Genomic DNA, 16,152 nt, shown 5'->3' with positions numbered 1-16,152 from the left:
CTGGCAGATCCAGCAGACGCAGAGCAGCACGAGCGTCTCTGAGCGGAGACGTGGAGTCGTGTTTCCCGCCAGCTGGTGATGAAAGCTAATACTGCGCGAGAAAAACGAAACGGGCAGCTTTCATCTTTTGTGAATTTTTATTAAACAATATCCACATATGCTGTTCACAGTTGCATAAACTTCATGTGAGGCTTTGGCTAATGGAAGCCAACGTGTGATTTCCAGTTTGCCAAAAACTGTTGTGCAGAATTACAATTCTCAAAGCAACAATTAAAGTGAATTATGCGAACGCTTGTGTTCGGTTCCCTCGTGCTGTACGGCTCTCACGTGGGCAGAAATAATCGGAGCACAGTGTTAAACACCGTGATGGGCTTTCTGAATAGCTAGCTAGTTTTATGTCATCCTACCAAATACATTTTCTCCATCTAACTTTGCTGATAATTAAACGGATGTTTTTGTCCAGTTGGCCTTTAATATTGCTGTTGTTATACACCACACTTAGCCTCTGTTAGGGCAAAGAGCTTGCAGTGGCTGAGGGGCTTCCGTGGTCAACATGTCCGTCAGCTCTTCGTGTAGAGCAGAGGAACGCCACCTGTGATGGATGCTGGTGGTATATATCGACCTGGGTGGGTGACGGGACAAAACTGGGCTCCTCTCATCACTCTGGAGGAACAGATTGTCTTCTTGATGAATAAAAACAGTCCCACCAAAGCCCAGAGCCTTCCAGCAGTAGGTTGAATCTTGCTTCCCATCCAGAGACCGGAGGAGGGGCGCAGCAGGGGGCGGCTGCTGCTGCTGTAGGGATCGGGGGGGTGGGGGTGCACTTTAATGGCCGCCGTGACTTCGCTTTTCTCCGCTCATCCAGTCCAGTCCGATGAATGTCAGGCTCATGGTCATGAATATGAAACCCAGTGCTGTGAAACACGCAGCCTGAAAACCCAAATAAACGACACAGATTATCGTCAGATACTGCCATTAGCTCTGTCGATCTCTCAGTCAGGGCCAGATCTGAACATACCTGGATCTTTGGTCTGGACTTCACGGGCTCCCGGTCTGTGGGGATGATGCGGATGTAGAACAGTCCGGGGAGGATGAAGATCAGAGTGGGAGCAGTGGTTGCCCCTGGAGACACAGAGGAGGAAGTCTCTCAGGGAAAGCTGCTGGCTGTAACTTACACTGCATTTACCATGTTTGACAAGCTTTCAACTTCAAGTGAGGCTATGAAAGAAGAAATAACACAATCTCCTGCTGACAAGTGAACAGTTGAACTCATCAGCAATAAAACGCACTCTTGCTCAAGTCAACACACTCGGGGGGTTTGCTGCCACACTCGTTCTGGGTCTGTTGTGACCAGTAGCTTATGGAGGCTAATATTAGCACACTTCAGATAGATGTTGTTGTGTAACTGATATTACTGAGTCAGTTTGCTGACTTTGTGACGCTTCTCTGCTTTTGCTGTTCAGTAAACGTTACGTCAAAGACAACTTTGGACTCCTGCACTAGCTAAAGGCAAGGTTAGCACCTTTCAACAACCAGGCAACTGAAGGAGCTTTGCATCAGACATACAAAGGCACTGAGACAAGATATATAGATAGAATATTTGGCCCTAAACCATTCAGTTCTTTATAAACCAACAGTAGTATTTTGAAATAAATTGTGTTTCACACAGGAAGCCAGACCTGTGAAGACACCAATACGATAATCGAGCCTTCTGAAACTTTAGGTGTAGAAGTCCTTTTGTTCTTAAGATGATAGCTGACTGATTTAAAAAATAATCTCTAGGTGGATGTTAAAATAGAGCTCTGTGAGTCCGTAACGACACCAAGATGTCTGGACTGGTTTGTGGTCCTAAACATTCAAGCTGAGCGTCGTTCGTCTTTGGCTCCTTAAACAAATTTCCAGTTTTGTCTTTGTATAATTGGAGTAAATGTTGGCACTGATGTGTTCAAGGCCCTTTCTGCTTGTATGGGACCACATTCACTTGGGGATATCGTTATGTACATTAGTGTCGTCTACATAATAAAATGTCAAGTTGTTTTCCGTAATCTGAGCATGTGGATGCCGAACAGAAGAGGCCCGAGAACGGAGCCTTGGGGAACTCCACGTGGCATTTCTGTTCGCTCAGGATTCAAACCAGTTTTCAAAACTGGTTTTCCAGTCCTGTCTAGTAATATATGTTGTGGTTGACCACGTCAAACGCATCACTGAAATCCAATAATACAAAGGCACATCTCTGGAACAACCTTCCACAAGACTTGGGGTCTGCTCCAGCTCTCTATACTGCACAGATGGCTAAAAATGGCCAATATTAAAAAATCTAAATATTATGGAAAATTAATAGAATATAAATGAACCGATAAATAAATGATTTCAATAACTTTAAGTCAACTCATTATTTTAATATGTGACATAATTGTTCTTCCTGAAAAGATATTATATTGGAGTTAATTTTTATTTCACTGGAGCTTCTTTTTACAAATAGCCCTTTTCACGATGCTCCTATTAAAGTCTAACATCCCACCAGTAATGCCAAAGATGTCTCGGATGTTGGGAACGAGGATGACCAGCAGGTTGACGGCAAACAGCAGACTCACGGCGATGGCGATGTGGCGGAGCCAGTGGAAGGGTTTCCCTGGAAACAGCAGCTGCAGGAGGGCACGCCGGATCTGACAGAAACACAGACGTGAGGACGCTGCTCAGGTATCAGACCGAGTCAGTGTATCAAACAGCACTGAAGTGCAGAAGAACTGTGTCGGAAATCAGCAGAGCAGCAGGGGAAATGGTTTATATTATCATGTATAGCCCAGCCTCTCACTTCACGCCACCTTTAGTCGCATGTAAACAGAACGTGAAACTCTCTGATTGGATGTTTCTCTCTGCACTGCTCTCTGGGACTTGTAGTTGACTTCTAAAGTGGTTACAGACACAGTCTTAGTGTTTGACACTGAAGCTTTCTCTCTCAGCAGCGTCTCCTTGTTCGTACCGATGATTCCTCAGAATTAAAACACGTCGCTGCACTTTTAAATAAAGTTAGAAATTGTACTGATGAGTCAACTAGTTACATGTCCACGCGGGCCGTTTCCAAATGTTGGAAATGTTCAGAAGCGCGTTGCATTCACCAAAAATGACTTATGACTCAAAGGCCTTTTTATCACATAATTACAAGAAAAGATAATAATCTCATAATCCCGGATTCTGTGACCTGATGAGGAATTTCAGCCACTGCAAACATTTTATATTACTTTACTGCATGCTTTATTTTGATAGCAGTTATTAGATATTTCTTGCAAGAATATTAATGCAATGCACCAAATGGAACTAATTAGTGAATGAGAACAGTATTTATTAAACCTTCCCGCCCAGATGTTTCATATTAAAAGCGTAATGGGCACACTGGTAGGCTTTTAATGTGAAACATCTACAGGAAGCAGGTGGAAGTGGCTACATCTCTGTTGTTGCACTGAATGAATTAGTCCTGTGGAAATGTACCAGGTGAACCGCTGTAGCACAGGTACCTCCACCTCCTGCTGGACGCAGCTTTTATTTGAGAGCCCACTTTACTTCTGTATTTAATTCAGTGCAAAGTATTTTAAACAGTGTTTGAGGGGAGAGAGTGTGTCAGACGGAGGTGTGCGTGTGAAGGTGTGTTCTTACAGGAAACAAGACCACAGGTACAGTCAGAGTGACGGCCACCAGGACAGCCAGCCGGACACACAGGATCAGAGTGTCCAGGGGGTCCACCTTACTGTAGGTGTGGAGCAGCTCTGCCTCAGTGTTACCTGCACACACACACACACACACACACACACACACACACACACACAGAGCCGGTGACACCTCGCTGTCATTAGCTATGTTTTGCAGCTGACTTACAGAGATGTTGCCTCACCGTAGAAGGTCAGATAGCCGAATATGGCGGTGAAGAAGTACATGATGAACATGCCCAGGATGGACACGTTGCCAATATTCTGCATTCTTCTCTTGGTTGGGCTTTAGGGGAACAAGATGGCAGATGTTTTTAGCAACACAGTGCATGAAGTCAAGAGAGAGAAGGTTATTTCTGTAGTTTATTTTCAGAAAAGCTCATTTTTAAAGACACACCCCCTGATATCGCTTTAGTGCCCAAATGTGAAACTAGCTGCATTAGCTGAATTTGCTGGCCACGTGGACAGACTGTAAACAAACGCACTTCAGTTTGAAGGGTTTAGATGATCTGGATAAACTGCTGATCTTCTGACTGCTCGTGTTTCTGGACCCGTCAGACTTCACGTGGCCAAAATAACACAAAAATAAACCAGAATGATCCTTTAACTGTGAACCGTGTTGATTTTCAGTAACGGTGAGTCGGGAGAACATTGTTTGGATTTGGGGCACCGGAGTGCAACTTTAAAAAGCAAGAAAGGGCGTGTAAGAGTATTCCCCTCAGTCAAGAACGTTTCTCCACCTGCACCTGTGCGGTGGAAGCGCACGATGCGTGCTGTCAGTGAAGAACGGACGGAGAATTCGTGCATCTTACTTGCTCAGTTCAGTGTAGATGGGAAGCACTTCAGGGTGACATACAAAAGCAAATGCCAGGATGGGGATGGTGTACGCCGTCTGCAAGTCAAGCAACAGAGTGACCTCAGTTGGTTGTTTTCCGGGGAACACATGAACTCTACGCCACCCGTGATGTATGATGCACCAACAAATAGTGTGTGGTAGCAATAGCTCACGCCGCACTCCTCTGAACATGGGAACTTTTGTGTGCAGAGTTCTGACCTCTTGGTTGATGGTGAAGAATTTGGTGGCGCAGGTGTCGTCTGGGACGTCTGCGCTCGCAGAGTAGTTGCCAAACACTTCCAGAGGACACGCAATGTTGAATCTCTTGTAGATGACCTGATGGGACAGAGAGAGACAGTCTGAGGAGGAACAACAGAACAACACACCTTTCAGTACTCTCGGACCCTTCCCAAAACACACAGTATACACACGAACTCCTCTCTGAGTTAAAGCAGCAGTCACTGACTGATTTATCGTTACACATTGTCCCCGTGAACATGTTAGCAAACGGCTGGATCTTTACGCAGCCAGCACACAACATTAGCGTTCATCTGCAGGTGCGAAGGTCCACTGTTCGCTCTCCTTCAGCTGTGTTTGGTCTCCACCAGCTCCTGAGGGAAATATCTAGAGCGCTGAGCTGAGCTCCAAGAGGCCGGAAAGCTCTGCAGACAGTCGCTGATGATCCTCTGTGGGTTCTTTGACATCACACGCAGTCAGCTCAAATCCGGATATGAAATGAACTGTAGCTCAATGTAACAGCATGTGGTAAAGTTACTGGTAAATACTGCATTATAATACACAGAGACACACGTGTGTTTACATAATATGGTGCGTTCGTGTAAAAATGTATTTAGTTTTGACACTTTATTCCTAAATATTGTTGCTGTGTTCCCTGCAGTTTCTGGTGTTTTACTTCTCTTGAATTTAAACAATTTTCACAACATTTGGACACCATTTCATAAACATAAAAAAACGACATGGTCATGTTGTTTCTTTCCTTGTGTTCCCAATAATTCTCACTGTAAACTATCGTGTCATGGCACTCAGTGCACGCTGCAGCTCAGTGTCATCTCTCCAGCACTAACTGTAACAGCAGAGTTGTGCAGTGTGACCCACAGACTCACCGCAGAGAGGAAGAAGACCATGCAGGAGAGAGAGAAGCCGCTGGTATAACCGAGATACCCTGCAGAAGGCGAGAAGACAAGCCTCACAGAACACACTCTGTCACTGCAGCTTAGTGTTTGTGTGTTCAGCCTGGCTCTGTGCTACGTTCAGCCACGCAATAAGGAAACGCAGGCTCTGTCTGTCCTGGCTGCACACAAACTGCCAGAAGCTTTACTGTGAGGAGCTGTTGCGTGTGATGAAGTGGACGTACCCAGGTGTTTCATCAGGGTTAGCGGGAGGATGATGCAGACCGTGACGATGATGATGAGGTAGTTTCCATTCATGAACCAGTCGCTAGGTGCAGAACACAAGACATTACACAGACAGTAAAGCACACACACAAATACTGTTTTTCAATTCATTCATCATTGTACGTGAGCTGGCTGACTGGACTTGTCACTACAGCACCACATGTGGATTCATCCGCCGCTGAAAGTAGTCCCCGACAGATGCTCTGTTTCCTCCTGTTGGTCTGATAAAAACTCCAGCCAGCAGCTGTTTGAGGAAACTACTGAGCCTTTTTAAACAGGAAACTATAGATCTGTGTTTTTAAAGATTCACGTCTTCAGCAGGAGCCAATGGGCTCGCAGCTGAGAGCCGCAGACAGGAAGTCAGACGGTACTGAGAGACGGACCGGCGTGTTGTTGGTTTGGGTAATGGACACACAGGTGAAACCGATACTGACTTTCATACATTTTGTTGATTTCAGAGTTAGCAGTACTCACTCAGAGCTGGACGTCTGGGCAAGGAAGGCCTGGATGACGAGAGGTAACTCAGATTTGACTATGAACAGGTAGCTGGACATGGCTGCAGGGGAGGAAACACAGACAGCCTGAAGAAGGAGTGTTTGTCAGTGGACACGGACACATGCGTTGACATGTTCCCGTGTCTAAACAGTGATGCTCATCATCACCGCCTGCTCATGTGACTTTCAGCATTCCAGAGACCACACCTACAGTATACACCTGGATGCCAGGGTCTCACCTCCGATGTTATGTAGCGTTATGATGACGGCTGCTAGAATCTTTCCCGGATGACCAAAAGCCCTCAGGCCGAGCTGCTCATAGGCACGAATACCTGAAGAGACCGGCGACAAAGAACCGTGTTAACAGACTGCTGTCCCAGCCGAAGAGGCGAGTTTGAGCTCCGAGACTCATCTCATCTCATATTTCCTAAACTGAACGAAGTCTTACCCACAACTCCGGCACTGCATAGCAGCAGGTGGATGGAATAACAGGACAGACAGGCGATGCATGTCAGCAGGATCCTGAGAAACACAGGTAGGTAGGTGATGTCATCAGTGGCCCTGCTTACATGTTGATTAGTTTCAGTATTTTGTGTATTGCACAGCTTTGGGGCATACTTTAGCAAAGCTGCTTCCTCTTTAAAGTACTTATTTTTTGGTCCCATCTATCTAAACCTCTCTGTTTAACTTTACTCTGCATGCTGAGGCTTTGAACTTATCATTAGTATCATAAACAATTCTGCATGTGCGCCAGAATCAATCAATCAACCAAAACAACATACTGTATTTCAGAACTGGCAACTAATCATCATTGTAAGTACTACAATGCCTTACTGAACTTTAAATATATAGATAGAATTAGCTCCTCTGTTTGCCATTGAATATAACAAGTTATGCATTATTATGGTGAAAACCAATTTTCAGTATTGCAAATAGAACATGTAAAGTAGAAGCTGTAAAAATATTTTTATAATACAAATCCACTCATCTACCACATGAACAATCTGTAGTTGTGATTCTTATGAAATAAGCCATCATCTGTTATGTCTCATGTTACTGATTTGGTTTAGATTTGAGAAAATGTACTCGTCAGGTCCTGAAGGAAATTAAAATAATGTACTTCCTTTGGAAGCATTGTACATTTTATGTGTTGTTAGAAAATACAGCACATTGCTGGACATGCTGTATATATACTGCAGTAGATAAAGAAACTTACTTGGAAATAATTTCTAAAAGCTACAGGCAGCTGTTAGTGTGGCCAGCACTGGAGAGTGGCCCAGTAAAAAAGGCATTTCAGAGAAACACAGCCTCTTTGCCAGAGTTTGGAGGACATTTGGTGTGCTTCAGCAACCTTGGTAGCCGTGCCCCCCTTCACTTCCCCTCTGTAGCCTACACCACACATCACCTGAGGGTCAGGGACCAGGTCAGGCCACAGATTAAGTCTGGACCCTTTCCCAGCACTTGCACCAATGAATCATAGTCTCAAGACACCCAAACAGAATCACTGGAGACGCTCAGAGTTCGATGCACAGAGTTTATTCTTTTACAACAGCTAGCCCTGGAGCTGCTCCGGAGACAACTGAATCTCAGAGTGGGTTGCCCCTTCCTTCCTGTCCACTTCCTGTCCACTTCCTGACCCCCCGGACTAATCTAATGGTGTCTAGCTGAATCCTGTTTCACCCAGTTCGGCTGGTTTCCCCCTGGGTCTTCCCATTACTTCGTGTCTGATCAGCTTTTACACCCTTCCGCACATAATTTACTGTATATGTATATCTAACATTAGTTCTTTGTGTAGGTTCAGTTATATATAGTATTCCCGTTTCCTAAAAGCATCATAGCGAGTCAGAGTCAGTCCTCGTAGCTTTGCAGAACAGCAGCACTGTGGCCACGAGTGACCATTATGGGATGCTGCTGGTAAATGCTTTAATGTAGTGTAACACAAAGTAGAGACGTCCCGTTACAGAGAAATGCGTCAACACCACGTCAGACTGCTGTTTGTTTCCTGTTTCCTACCAACAGGCAGAGCTGGTTTCATCACACTCGTTACTGTCACCATGACGACGAAGCTCCCCTAACCTTCACAGAGTACTGACTTGAACCCAAACTATGATCTTGTCCCGTGGCCTCAGCCAGAGCGATGTCACAGGTGATTTGTGTCGTGTTGAAGGCGCAGACGTCCGATCAGAAACTTTCTCCGCATGTTGTCGTTTTATTTGGAGGATTTGATTTGTTGTCACGTGCTGAAGCTAAATGTCACAACTTGTACTGTAAACCTCGTTTGGCTGTCAGGGCCTCTCTCTTAAAGAGCCGGAACGCAGATTTACTGGACTGAGACATGTGGACATATTTCAGGCGTTATCTTTGACACAAGGTACTAATTTGAGTGTACAGATCACTGATCAACGGGGATTATTCATGTAATATATATATATATATATATTTATTTATTTATTTTTTATATATTTTCTGAGGAGTCCGGATCACATGTGGACATGTTGACGTGGTCAATAACAGCTGTGCAAAGGTCCTGACTGGATAATGATCTGCTGTCTGTGCAGCGTCGTTTTCAGGGAACCGCAGAGGTACAGGCCGTGTGTGTGTGTGTGTGCGTGTGTGCGTGTGTGTGTGCGTGTGTGTGTGCGTGTGTGCGTCACACTCACAGGAAAAGCACGATGCCGGTGTTCGACATGGCGTACGACAGACCCAGAATGCCGCTGCCCATGATGGCGTTGCTCAGGTTGAAGACAGACATCCCAAAGGAGGTTTTACCCTCAAACTGGAAAACACACAAGACCAATACATTAGCATTTATGCTCCTTCTTTCAGCTTGTTGTCCCAGCAGTGTGTGTGTGTGTTGGGTGTAGTTCAGGTTAGAAGCTCAACGGATCTTATTCTGTTTAGATTCAGTGGGCAAAGGTGTGATAACTGTCTTCAGGTGAAGCAGTAATGTGTGTCATGATTGTCAAATCTGTCTGTCTGTCTGTCTGTCTGTCTGTCTGTCTGTCTGTCTGTCTGTCTGTCTGTCTGTCTGTCTGTCTGTCTGTCTGTCTGTCTGTCTGTCCGTCCGTCCGTCCGTCCGCCCGCCCGTCCGCCCGCCCGTCCGCCCGCCTGTGTCCCCAGTTGGAGTCCAGCTGTAGTCCTCTGTCATTCTCTCTCTCCCGTCATTTCCTGTCATCTCTCTGTCCACTATCTAACGAAGCCAAAAAACACCCCAAAAAGCTTTAGAAAAGACCCTTCTGTGCATTATTAATATTTTCTTTGGACCCTTAAATAATGGAATACCCCCCCACTGTCTCAAAATTACACCTTTACTGCAACCAGTGAAAGCACAGCGCTCGCTCTGTTTCTGAACACAGAGCAGCTGAATCAACAGACAGCAGCTCTGATTCCAAACGGATGGATTCGATCCTGTGATGCCGCAGACATAATTAAACCAATTACACGATGCAGAAGTCGTGAGGCCGTGTGTACTGAACACATTTCATCCAGGGTCCAGCCCCCCCCCTAATAGTTTCATATAGTCCCGACTTGCACAGTTATAAGATAAGTGTTGATTGTCGTGAGCCGGATGAGCCCCGGCAGGCCGATGGCCTCTCTCTACTCACATCGGTGAACTGAGGCCTCTTTGCTCCATCACTCTTGTGCTGCAGGAACTTTTCTTCCTCTGGTGCGACTCTGTAATATCCGTCACAGACACAGAAGAAACACCGCACTCCTTCAGCTTTAAACAACACCAACACACTCTGTTTACCAGAAACCGATAGTGAGTGAGCACGCAGGAAACATACCCTCCGTCCGCAGGCGCAGCGGCGTCGAGGCTACCATTCGATAGGAGTTCCATACTTAAGACGGGAACATTGGATGACTTGTTTCTTCAGAATGATGGAAATTTTCGAAAGAACGAAAAGGTATTGAAAGATCTGAAAAAGAAGAAACAGAACACAAACAGCGTAAAACCACCTCTGGTACAACATCTGCACATCGTTTCTGTTGTCATATATAACCACGGTAAGGCTGGTTGCTGGTCCGCAGTGAAATAATCACAGTAATAAAGTTTATTTATTTAGTGCTCGTCTAAAGCAGACATCACATCCTGACAGTGGAGAGCCGTGTGATGAAATCTTTTTATGCCATTCATGGAGCCAACAGGAAGTCAGCCAGAGAAAGTCTCTAATGGCTCTCGTAAGGCTCGGCCGCAGAAGGACTCTACTGAGCATGCTCCACAGGCCCCGAAACAAGAAGCCCACAGAGGCGCTTTCAGCGTACGTACCCAGTGAGCAACGTTCACAGGACTGAATGGGGCGCCATCTTGGAACGAGGTATCCAAATTCACTGTGTTTTTACACCCTGTCTAATTCATTCAGTTAAACTCTCTGCTGTTCCTCAAACTATCTGTTTGTAACAATGTTCTGGCGTTAAAATGTCAGAAATGATAAAAAGCACTGTTCTTACTGTTTTGATGTTCGTTGGTGTGGTGAATCAGAGGATTTAAAAGCAGAACTGGAGCCTGAGAATGATGAAGCTAGCTCAGACAGCCATGAGCTCTGAATGGGACAACGGTCAACACGCCGTCCAAGTAGCTTCCCAAGAGGCGTTCAGGCTGATGAGGAAACCTCCTACCTCCACTGCCTCGACCTCGCTGCTCTAAACACGCGATCTCACAGGAGATCTCACAGGCGTCGCACTTTCCTGGAAAGCCTCGGGCCTCAGCTGTTGGCTGGAGAAACGGAAAACGGTGCCACGGCTTCCAAAAGCTGGCGGATGCTCCGAAAGTCTTTGGTTTGTCCAGAAACAGAACTTCAGCTGAGGAACTCAACGCTGGAGATGCCACATCTGTCCATCTACGCTCAACCGTAAAACATCCATGCATTTAAGGGTTAACAGCAAATACGTTTGTGCGTTAGTGTGAAGCACTCGACTACAACATCACCTGAAATGATTACTGACACAAGCAACCAAACAGGTCCTGTCTTATTACCTGACCCCGAGGCCCCGTCTTGTAGAACAGCCATTTGTAATTTAAATATCTTCCTTATTTAAACTTAGAGCAACGTTAGCATTAGCATTTTGGAGGCGTGTCTGTGTCTCCTGATGGACGTCAGTCCGGTCTTCTCTCCGTCAGCTCTGTGTTTGGTCTCCAGCAGCTGTTGAGGGAAACATCTGGCTCTTTAGCTGCTAGATGCTCCGCTATGTCCAGCAGCTGCTCTCTGACTGCTGTTTGCTGCCGAGCAGCTCGAGTTCAGCGGCGTTACGTCTGGAAACAGCTGAACCAGGGCGATGAGAGCCGGGGGACTGAACCAAAACAACGAGCTGAAAGAGGCTAAAGCGCTCCGTAGAGCCGCAGCTAACAGTGTTATCTATAGCTGTCTTATGTTAGTGTATATTGTGGTGGGATGTCAGCGTGGCCACTGGTTATTTTTGCCCCGGGCCTCCAAGCAGGGGAATCTGGCCCTGTGTTTGACAGCGTTTTATCAAATCTGAATCCAGTGTGGAAACTGCACTTTTTAAATTTGGTATCTTTTTTAGCTTTCAACTGTTTTACAAAAGTTATAAAAAAAACCAGCTGAATAGCTGAATAAAACAACTGGCTAACCAAAGTCTTTATTTAATTTGTATTTAATTTTAATACGTTTTGTGGTGGTCCACAGTATTTCCCAAACCCCAGTGAAAGGCAACGTGGCTCTACAGATAAGAGTTGGAGTGAAGCCAGCTGGACGGCTCCTCCCCGGCGGCCTCAGTAATGGCCGTCAGAGTGATAACGGCTGAGAATGACCTCCCCGCTCAAACATGGCTGAACTGGCTCCGCAGACGTTGACGTTCTGTACAGTAGTCGTCACATGGACTCTATCTGTAAATACTGTCCCTCTGCAGAGACACGCTTTACATTTTCATGCTGTCATGCACTGGCATTACTAAATATATTCATGTTTCCCAGAGAGAAATCAAACAAATATATTTTAAATATGTAGGAAACTACATTTATTATGGCGTCGTCATAGCAATCAGAGCACATGTACCTTTATGTACTAGTCTCTGAGGTGCGTGTGCTCCGAAGCATCGCTTCGTGAACTCATTGTAAACTGATGAAATTCGGGGGTCCAGATCCGGATCAGGCTCTGTCTGTCCGCTCAGTGTCACACAGCAGTGGTCTTACTTTAGTGGTGAGAAGCTGTGAAAACTGAAGAAAAGAGTCCGAGCTGCTCACCTGACACTGTCTGCCTTATGGTGATGCAGGTGCACCCACCCATCCTGTGCACCAATCAGGCTCAAGGGTTTCTTGCCAATGCTTTTTGCCCAAAGACGCATTTCCAAATGTAAACAGAAACTTCTATTTACGACAGACTCTCAGTGGGTTCAAGCGTTAATTATGCAACAAAAACCAAAAAGCCAAACAGCGCGTGAAAATAATTTTAACTTTTTCTATCTAGCCCGCAAGGAAAGCGGTAAAACACCAAACTGACACGATTCCACTCCACTGCAGAGACGCTAAATAGGCTGAGTAAGCAGAGGAACCAGTTGAAGGCAAACAGAAACAGCTCGCCTGCCGTCCAAAGTTCACACACACCTACCAACAATCAAAAGTACAGTTTGTGTTTTTATATTTCTGTCTGCGACATGAGCATCTCTTCACGTTGTGCTTCTCCTTTGAGTAAATTCCCGCACGTTTATGATTCGTGATGATGACGTTGATGCGTTTTTGACATTATCCGAAGAGTTTTGGAACAAGCGTCCAGAAAGAAAAAGCCTTTAACATATTTCCCAGAAGCCTCAGGTGGTGTTTTCATCCGAGCGGGACAGTGTACACAGTGAGGTCAGAGGAAACATGTAGTGTACACTGTGTGCCTGAGTGAGGCCCTGCCCTGTTCCCCACCGTGGAATGTGGAGATATACAGCTTATGTAATACTGGCACCTTTATTCACGTTTGAATGTTTTTTCACTTCTATCTGAGATGTACGACGAGCTTCAGCTGAGCCGCACGTTACCTCAACACCAGCACGACTGTTAACTGCTTGTTTAGTTGTTGTTTAGATAGTTTCACACGTGTGTAGTAGTTAACATACACACATCTGTGTCTATGAGTAAATGAGTACTTTAAAGCATTTCCCATAATCTCTTATTTCTTACTCCACAAATTTGTGAAACATATTTGTACATCAAGAGTCGCCATTTATCATTTTAAATGTAGATTCTCATAAAGACAAATGTCAGAAAGTAAAATAAGAGTAAACATAACAGGGAACAACGCATATTCATGCACAACAGAAACCACCTAACCTCGCTGTCGCACAAAAACTCAACTTAACACTGCAGGCTTTGTTAACAAAACATCAAGCAGTAATTAGTAACAACACTCAAATAGTTAATAGATTAGAAAGCGAAGACTCACGCTCAGGCTCCTTTTTAATTACTTTACTTTAAGTAAGTTTAAAGTAAAGAAAATAAAAGGGCGACCAAGGAGTGTTTAAAGTGTTGGGTCACATCTGGAACAGCTGCACAGCCTGTACACACAGCTGGTTTAATGAGGACCCATTCTCCCATGGTTCCTCACTCTTCAGCAGACCCCCTCAGTCAGCCGAACCACGTGGCAGCTCAGCCAGAAGAACGCAGCGACTTACCTGCAGCAGCAGCAGGCCCGGCGGCCTCCCTGCAGCAGAGGGGGAACCTGTGTGGTGAAGGCCGGGATCAGAGGTGCAGTCTGGGCAGCAGGATGGTCGCACTGGCCTGCTTTTGGAGCCCAGCGGAGAAGCGCGGAGCGTCTCGGGGAGAGGTTGGGGAGAGGGCAGCAAATGTGGGAGCAGGCAGTGAGGGAGGGAGGGAGGCAGCTGAAAATGACGGTTTCAGGTTTCTTGTGATGTCACATGTGGAGGCACTCCTCTTCCTTTCCAAAAGAAAAAAACAGACAGACACCGAGTTGAGTGTGACTTTCTGCCGGGGCTCTGGCGATGGGTTGTTCTGTGGGGGATTCACCGGGCTGCACACTGAAGTGTTTCCATGTTTCAACTCGCTCCCCACTCCCTGCCTCTGAGCTGTGGTAACAGTGGAAATGTGCTGAAGTGATCAGCGCAGGGTTGCATAAGAGCCTGGCTGCTGGTCTCTCTGCTTCAGAGGCAAACTGGAAAAAGCAAGCTGCATTAGATCAATGTGGAAACGTTCTACACAAAGGTAAATATATAAACCAGCCTTCCCCAGAAGTGTCCGAGCTGACCTGCAGCTGAGCGGAGCCCGTTGAAACGACTCATGGTCCAGGATACGCACATTCCCATGGTTATTTTGGTGTATTGTTTCCACACGGGAACGCAGTTTCAGCTGAGAGTGTGTGCTGATTCGCTCCATTAAGTGTGTGTGTGTGGAGGTTTGGCTGCTCTGACAATGTTCCTCAAGACATTAAATCACCATCACTGTGTGATTTACGAAACATTCAGAAGTCTTTTTGCTGCGATTGTCTTTCCCATGAAGTTGGGGGACTCACAAGAGACAGATTTGAAGAGAATCAGAGAAGCAGAGATATCCTGACTTCTCCAAAAAACACATAAACATTTCTCCAACACCTATTATATAGAAAGTGACGTAGTTCGGATGACAGACTTCCATATGTGGAGGGGGACGGGAAGTCGGTGGTGTGATTGGGAGTCAGGCGGCTGGAGCTGCAAAAGCAGCAGAGAGCTGCGTTCAAGACTTTTAGCTTCCCGTTTCAGAACATTTGTAGCCTGTTAGGAGAACTATCAGAGTTCACTGGGACTGTATTAATAATTGATTAATGAGGACTTCCTGTGGTCCGTTAAAAGGTCACACATGGCTGAATTAAGCTCAGATGGTTTGCTGGTTTTATGTAGTTTCCACATAGCGAACAAATCTACATCAGTATCAGTGTGAGACGTGCGGGCGACGTGGACCGCGTGTCGCTGCATTTCGGACCCGGCACACTTGTCTACCTCTTCTCAAGACCAACGTCCCTGGATCGTCCACGAGCGGTCCACAGGGGTGCTGCTGAGCTTCAGACCAGGTCCTCCATGTGACGCCGATCTGGATTTCTCTTCACTGACTCCGTCAAATTCAGAATCCAGCTCCGCAGGGTCAGGCGCCCGCTGCAGCCCCGTATCACCAGCAGGTCTCTAAGGTCCTCTGATCAGGGTCTGCTGGTGGTCCCTCGATCCGGACCTTTTCTTTGGGACTTGCTTTTTATTTAAACGTTTTGGCACAGTACAGACCACAGAAATAAGATAAAACAACTGTAAAATCTTTGGTACTGCGTGACAAGACGACCCCAGCCCTGGGCGGTTTCATATGTGCATCCATAACTCGGAGGAGCCGCCGCTGCAAACACAATTTGGGGTAAATCGTTTTGACTCCTTCCTTCCGTCCCTTCAGGCGTCATTCCCAACAGGAACTGGGTGTTGTGGAAGGTCAATATGTATATCATGTATATCTCCCTAACAGCTCGAAATACATCAGTCCAATCATTTTTAATCTTTTTAATTTAATCTTAGCTGGTGTTCTGAAAAACCTGGTCCCCCATTCATGCCCCCCACCCAGCAGAGTCATGCAGCGAGCGTGGCTAAAGAAGAAAGAGGGGAAGCTCCAGCTGAAACAAGCCTCTGAAATGGGAAATCACAGTGTTTCATCCCCTTCCTGTCCAGTGAAAACCCCGTATCTCCAGGTGTTAGTGACGAGCTGAAGGATGAAGAGTTTCCTTCACGTGCTG

General features: G+C 46.0%; 1 protein-coding gene across 4 annotated transcripts; it reads right to left on the bottom strand.

Annotated features, from left to right (window-relative positions):
* Nucleotides 1-123: 123 nt before the first annotated feature.
* Nucleotides 124-14,776, bottom strand: LOC122883730 (sodium-coupled neutral amino acid transporter 3-like). 4 transcript variants are annotated; one of them, XM_044212817.1, is made up of 16 exons: nt 14,066-14,776; nt 10,237-10,368; nt 10,054-10,123; nt 9,109-9,224; nt 6,897-6,970; nt 6,688-6,780; nt 6,429-6,510; nt 5,915-5,997; nt 5,664-5,722; nt 4,759-4,875; nt 4,517-4,596; nt 3,890-3,990; nt 3,655-3,779; nt 2,522-2,666; nt 1,019-1,122; nt 124-930 (listed from the first exon to the last, which is right to left on the bottom strand). In XM_044212817.1, exons 2-16 carry the CDS (start codon nt 10,287-10,289, stop codon nt 826-828), a joined length of 1,407 nt encoding a protein of 468 aa, XP_044068752.1. In that variant the 5' UTR covers nt 10,290-10,368; nt 14,066-14,776; the 3' UTR covers nt 124-825. The 4 variants fall into 4 exon arrangements, with proteins under 4 accessions (XP_044068752.1, XP_044068753.1, XP_044068754.1 ...); XM_044212818.1 differs by lacking the exon at nt 14,066-14,776 and adding an exon at nt 13,018-13,248; XM_044212819.1 differs by lacking the exon at nt 14,066-14,776 and adding an exon at nt 12,654-12,908.
* Nucleotides 14,777-16,152: the final 1,376 nt, after the last annotated feature.

Source organism: Siniperca chuatsi, linkage group LG10 (genome assembly GCF_020085105.1).
Source record: "Siniperca chuatsi isolate FFG_IHB_CAS linkage group LG10, ASM2008510v1, whole genome shotgun sequence".
Lineage (NCBI taxonomy): Eukaryota > Metazoa > Chordata > Actinopteri > Centrarchiformes > Sinipercidae > Siniperca > Siniperca chuatsi.
Note: the sequence above shows the minus strand (reverse complement) of the source record. Positions and strands in the feature narration are given on the sequence as shown.

Excerpts from the sequence above, each read along its gene's own strand:
- LOC122883730 (XM_044212817.1), bottom strand. The coding sequence starts at position 10,289 with ATGGAACTCCTATCGAATGGTAGCCTCGACGCCGCTGCGCCTGCGGAC. Across the intron at positions 6,971-9,108 it reads ACCGGCATCGTGCTTTTCCT|GATCCTGCTGACATGCATCG; the intron begins GTGAGTGTGACG and ends TGTGTTTCTCAG. Across the intron at positions 1,123-2,521 it reads AGACATCTTTGGCATTACTG|GGGCAACCACTGCTCCCACT; the intron begins GTGGGATGTTAG and ends CTGTGTCTCCAG.